The sequence below is a fragment of the Cicer arietinum genome, chromosome 8 (genome assembly GCF_000331145.2).
Source record: "Cicer arietinum cultivar CDC Frontier isolate Library 1 chromosome 8, Cicar.CDCFrontier_v2.0, whole genome shotgun sequence".
Lineage (NCBI taxonomy): Eukaryota > Viridiplantae > Streptophyta > Magnoliopsida > Fabales > Fabaceae > Cicer > Cicer arietinum.
The window spans coordinates 13,296,122-13,302,743 of NC_021167.2; the positions used below are offsets into that span (position 1 = coordinate 13,296,122).

The following is a 6,622-nucleotide window of genomic DNA, read 5'->3' on the forward strand; positions in this document are numbered from 1 at the left end:
CTCCTACTATAAATTAAGCTAAAAAATGTTGTTTTGGTAACAGTTCGTCCCCTCTAACTAGCACTGCTACTTAAGATATTCTCTCTCCATTTGCCACCATTAAAAATTAACGAGATTTTTCCTTCCATAGAAATCGGAGCAAAACCTAAGGATTAAGTTTCATCTAAAATTATAATTTTTTTAAATATGTAGAAAATAAAATAAATTAAAAAATACAAAATTGCTCACATGTATTACATACATCCACATATTTTAATAAAATAAAATTAAAAAATTAAATTGTACACAGCTTCAAAAGATCAGGGATCTATGTAGAAAAAATAAATAAATAAATAACCTTATTGTAATACGGCTAAATAAGATATAGGACAATTTTGTGTAAATAATACACAAATTTTACAAGGATTCGAATCAAAATTTCTGCACTTTTTTATTCTTAAATTATATTTTATGAGACAATAAAACAACTTGTAACTACTATACAAAGATGGATGTGATAAGGGCCAAGAATACCCATATCACATTACAAACTTGGACTACTCAATCACACTACTTCTTCTTGTTCCACAATTGAACCAACTTATTTAGATCAACGAGTGAACTTCCACCTTCTTCTTTTGCCTTCTTAGCACTTATCTTCATCACCGAAATCTTTTGCCTAATCTCTTCACCTTTATTTGAGTTCATCAATTCCTTAACTCGCACCCCCAACTCATTTTCACTAACAAACCCATCTTTCGACTCGTTAAGCTTCAAAGCCACCTTCATTTCCTCAACCAAAATCACTTTGTTCAAATTTTGTTCTGCATACAAAGGCCACGTCACCATAGGCACCCCTTCACAAACAGCCTCCAAAACCGAGTTCCACCCGCAATGCGTAACAAACCCACCAACTGATTCGTGACTCAATATTTCACGTTGTGGGGCCCAATTTTTCACAACTTTTCCCTTTCCATTCGTCCTATTTAAAAACCCTTTTGGCAACAACTCATCCAAACTCAACTCATCTAACTCCAACTCGCTTCTAACAACCCACAAGAATCGTTGCTCACTTTTCTCCAATCCAGAAGCTATTGCATTCAACTGAGCCTTGGAAAATCTCCCCATACTTCCAAAACTTAGAAACACGACACTTTGACTCGGTTGCGAGTCCAGCCAACTCAAACACCCATTTTCGTCTTCACCATATGACGCTGTAATCAAAGGTCCAATACAAAAAATTGGTGGAGTAATTCCATCTGGAACAAATAACCCTTCTTTCAAAGATTTAATAGTTTTTTCTTCAATAGCATCAAAAGTATTCACAATAATTCCATCACATTCCCTTACCGTTTTCGCCGAATCAAGTAAAACTTTGTACGCTTTAGTCTCTGGATCCTTAGCTTCATCAGGGTAATCATCTGTTGAAATATTCTTTGGTAATCCAGGAATTTGAAGAGGCATATGAAGATCCTTAATTGGTTTTGTAGCGTTTTGATGAATCGTTGGAAAATAAATGAACATGGACAGAACAGTAGCACCTGAAGTGTAGTAAAAATAAGTGGGAATTTCAAGTGTGGTTGTTACTTGTGAGGCACTATAGGTGAGGAAATCTAAGATAACAGCTTTGAGGTTTGTGGTTTTGGAAATTGATTGTAGAATATTTTGAACATGGTGATTGCTTTGGTGAGAGAGTTCAAGGGTGAGTAAGTGTGGTGGAAGATGGGTTTTAGGGAATGAAATTGGAGGAATGTAGTAAAAATTGATTGAAGGGAATGTGGTTGTAACAGAAGCAATGTATTGTTGTGTATGAGAAAGTATGTGTTGGTTATTGTTGTTATTGGTGGGTGGTGTGAGGATGAAAATAGTGATGGAAAAAGGAGGGTGATGGGTTAATATGAGTTTGCCTAATTCAATCATGGACATTAGGTGTCCACTACCAAGAGCAGGGTATAGAACTATAGTATCTTTCATTATTTGAGAAGAAATTAGGAGAATGTATGTATTTTTGTTGTTGTGAATTCAAATGAAATTAGAAGAAAGAAATTAGGTGTATTTAAAGACAATGGGGATAGGCTATATTGTGAATATTCAAAGTGTGGGGTTGAGCTATGGTGTGAAATATTGTGAATGCCTACGTGCATGGAAATAGATCATGTCTTATAGTCAAAGTTTATATGAATTAAACTTTATATGAATTTGATGCGAAAACTTAATTTATAAATTCGTATGAGTTTAGTATATATTAAAATAATATTTACATGACTTATATACTTATATAAGACAATAAATGTATCAATAGTTTAAAAAGAATTACTCAATTATAACAACAACAAAAACTAATATGAACAAAATTAAACTAATAAAGAAGAAAATGAACTGAATGTGAAAACTTAGATGGAAAACAATAGAATACTTTGTATCCGTGTTTATCCATGTTTACTCAAATTTATCTGAGTCTATCAAGTTCGATGAAAAGTAATAAAAATAAAATTGTTAAAAACATTATGCTAGTTTACCAAGTTAATTGTGTGTCAAGTTTGATAAACTCGATTTCATTTTTTATTGAAATTGATATTTAAATTCGTGAAATCAATTTTAATGACCTTGGTTATATTAATGACCAGAAAGTTCCCTTTTATTATGGTTTATATTCATTTGCATTAAATTCGTTTATATAAATAAATAAATGAAAATAATAATATATTTGAATTGCTATATAATAACGCAATTTTTTTTAATGTTTTTAATGATAGTTATAAAGTAAACTGATAAATTTATGTGCTAACGATAGCTAGAACCCATTTATAATTAATTTATTCATGTAAAATAAATATATTAAAATTAATAATATATTTAACTTGTTATGTTCTTTTTTGTAATCAAAAGAGAGTTTATATAAATGAACGTTTTTTAAATTTTTTTTATTAATTATAATAGTAGAATGTAAATTGATATGAATTAAATAATAATAAAAATTATACACAACTCACTTATTTTTTTTATTAAAAAAAATTAATGAGTTAGATTCCATTTAAAATCTGACATACCTTAAAATTCAAACAGCGTAAACAAACGTGTTTAGATTTAAATAACAATGATAAAAATATTTATATATCAACTATCAAAGAAATTTTTTCATCCAATGAGATTGATATTCCACTACCTTTGCAATATGTTGTGAAACACTTTCCAAGTAATTCTAGCCAAGATTGAGACCACCACGAGCCTACACTAAAAGAAGGGGAAATTATCTCTAGTTATTTGGATTTAACAATTGAAATAATGACAAAAAAAAATCAAATTTAATAATGCAATAAAGTACTAACAATATGTATAATAAATTGTGTTAAAGAAATAATTTAGTAAATTCCTTAAATTCATATAACTGAAAAATTCATCAATAACTTGAAATTTTAATATTGAACATTTAATAAATAATCCCAAAATAAAATATAAATATAATGTTAGACAATGTATCTATTTGTTTCTAATCTACTTACCTATAATATTAGAGGGTAGGCCAAAGGTTCACTACACAATATATAAAACTTAGAATATCTTAATTAGTTGCACAATTCCCCAAATAAAATAGTTTTTTAATAAATTTTTCAAACTTTAAAACTTCTCATAAATTAGTTCTTTCAAAACGTCAACACTCAAAAATAGAAAAGTTAAGTTTCCCCACTATATAAACAGCCCACCACCAATAATGGCATGTTAAAATAGTTTTCTATATCAATAGGAAAACTTTGAAAATCACAACATAGTATTAAAGTTTAAAATAAGAAATAGAAGATGAAAATACTTCAATTTCACATTTACAATGCGAATGCGATTTCTCTCACTCTAGACATTGTCTTCACCATTTGACTTGAAAATAAAGAATTATAAGTTGCAAATATTCCATCAAATTAAAAATTAGTCTAATCCAACAGTGAACGAATCCACCATCACTATTCTAGTGTGATTGATTTAGGAAAATAAGAATGACTTCTCTATTCTCGTTTTCTACTGTTCTCTTCAAAAGGTGTAAAATTAGAAGGAGAAAATAAGTGTGAAAGAGAGGCGTTGTATATGTTTCTAGGAGCGAATGAATGATCTTTTGTATTTTTGCTCTAATATCGTATTGACAATAGGGTTATGTGATTCCATTACCAAAATCAGTTCTGGAATATTTTAGTTTAGGGTCTATTTGTTATAGATTTAAAAAAAAATTGGTATTTCATAATTAACACTACTAGTAATTTGCTTTTTACGTGCGGATTTAAGTACAAAATCCGCAAGAACACAGGTTATCTGCGAATAAATCCGCATGCAATGTGAAGCAAACTTAAGGCAATCTCTTACGACTTTTCATGCAAAAATATCCGCAGTACTATTCCTACAAATATGTTTTGAATGAAAATTTGTAGGTATATCCATATGAAATTTTGCACCAAAATACATTTCGCATACAAATGTGCAGATAATTTCACCTTTTTTATGATGACAAATATTTGAATTAAAATCCAATGTTCATTCTAACTTAATGCAAAATAATCAATGAATTTAATTGAATATTTCAGGAAATACTCCCCCTCAATTTATGCGACAGTTTTGACAAGTATGATTTGAAACATAACACTTTTGAACCATACTATTGGTCATTCATAATAATTAACATGATTCAAACATACTCAAAACAAAAAATGGATTAATCATTAATAAAAAAAGAAGCATAATCTTCCATACAAATTATCCCATAAGCATGATCATTTAAAAAGACAAACATTAATCAGTTTCAACTTAATCTACTCATCACAAGGATGAGCTAATCAAGAGTCAACAAAAAGATTGATATTTTCTCCGCTACCCCTAAATAGTTAGATCCTAAAATTTCCCCAATACTTCACAAGACATTCCTAATTCTTCTCCCCCATTTGGCATCAACAAAACGATAAGAGATCCAACAAAGACTCCCTTCACTTGGAAGGAGAATACTCCTTTGAGGATGAAGAAGTGGATGGTCGAGGATGATCCTCTTTCATGGGAATCCACTTGGGAGGAGGTTCAGTGATGCAACAAAGATTGTGAAACACTTTTGTTGAGATCATAGTTACAGAGTTTGTTACTATCTCCCACGAACCGCGAATTGGTACTTGTGAACCGGTTCGCGGTACTTTTAGGACTTTGATTCATGTGGGTTCTCATTCAATTTGTCTCTTTCAAGATTTTTTTTTTTTTTTTAAATAGAAAAAATGAAGACATGTAAAAGGAAGATGAACAAAACAAGTGAGAAAGAGAGAGAAAAAAAGAAACCAGGAAATAAAACTAGTATTAGACCTCGGGAATATGTATAGCTAGCTACTGGGAGTATACTATTACAAAGTAGCTTTCAAGTTTCTAGTCTTAGTTAATTGGGGGGTTTTGTGTATCCAAAGGTCAAACATTAATTCATTTAAATACAAACTTCTTTAAAAAGAAAAAGAAAAAAATAATGCAGACATTATTTTCTATTCATTTTTTTAATTAATTATTTAATAATATGCAATTTTTAGACTTTGATTAAATAAAAAAATATTAGTAACATTAATTAATATATTAACTATAACTCTCACGAACCCAAGCGTACCGACTATGTATACCCTCCACGTATCCAATTCTTCTTAAGTAACGAACCACATACCCGAATTCGTACCACCACTACAACAAAACAACTGAATACCTACGGAAAATTACTCACGGATCTCAGTCCGTGAGTAAATTATTTGGTATTGTCGCAGCCTAAAATTTTGAGTGTTTCTCAAATTCAATGGAGTCGCCACCAAAATTTATTTTAAAACAGGAAAAATATTGGAAAATCCTTAAAAATATAAAAATGGCATTTGAAACCAAATTTTGAGTTCGGGAGTCGATTATGCGTAGGGAAGGTATTAGCACCCTACGACATCCGTTAAAATATGGTTACCTACAATTAATTTTGCCAAAATTATATCAACTTAAATATATATTTATTTCTCTTTATTATTAAATATGAATATAAATTGTTTTTTATAAATGTGATTTTTGAGATAAAAGTGTGTTTAAAAGAGTGGGAAAAAAAAAAAAAAAAAGTTTTTATTAGTGTGTTTGACAAGAATATGTTCTTGCTCCTAAGTATCTCCCGGTGCTATGGAGAAATCAAAGCTACGTAGTTCTTTGCAGAAAATGTGGATGCGTTGATTGCTTTTAAATAAAATTGTATTTTTGTTATTAAAAAAGTTAATTTTGACAAACATAAAAAAAAAAAAGCTTGTTTGATTCGAATAATTATTTTAAAATATGAATTTTAAGACGATCGAATTGTACAACTCGTGTCTCAAAACTCAAGGAGTAAAAAGAGTCACATCTAATTTAATCCTCTTAAAAATATTTTATCATTTTTTATTTATTTTTTAGTTGAGTTTCAAAACTAACAAATAGTTTAACTTGTGTCTTAACAACACATCTAATTAATTAAATTTTAAAAAAATTGATTTTAAATCTATTTATTTATAGAAATAAATTTTAAATTTATCAGAATATATAATTTGTATTATGCAAATCAGGGATTAAAATTAGTTAACTTTTAATAATTTTTATGATTAATTTGTTTATGATTTTTAATTTATTAACTTATTTG

General features: G+C 29.1%; 1 protein-coding gene across 1 annotated transcript; it reads right to left on the reverse strand.

Moving 5' to 3' along the window:
* Nucleotides 1-299: 299 nt before the first annotated feature.
* On the reverse strand, nt 300-2,011 carry UGT88E4 (UDP-glycosyltransferase 1). Its single transcript, XM_004516648.4, has one exon. It carries the CDS (start codon nt 1,951-1,953, stop codon nt 550-552), a length of 1,404 nt encoding a protein of 467 aa, XP_004516705.1. The 5' UTR covers nt 1,954-2,011; the 3' UTR covers nt 300-549.
* Between the last annotated feature and the right edge of the window lie 4,611 nt (nt 2,012-6,622).

Coding starts and splice junctions, on each gene's coding strand:
- UGT88E4 (XM_004516648.4), bottom strand. CDS start 1,953: ATGAAAGATACTATAGTTCTATACCCTGCTCTTGGTAGTGGACACCTA.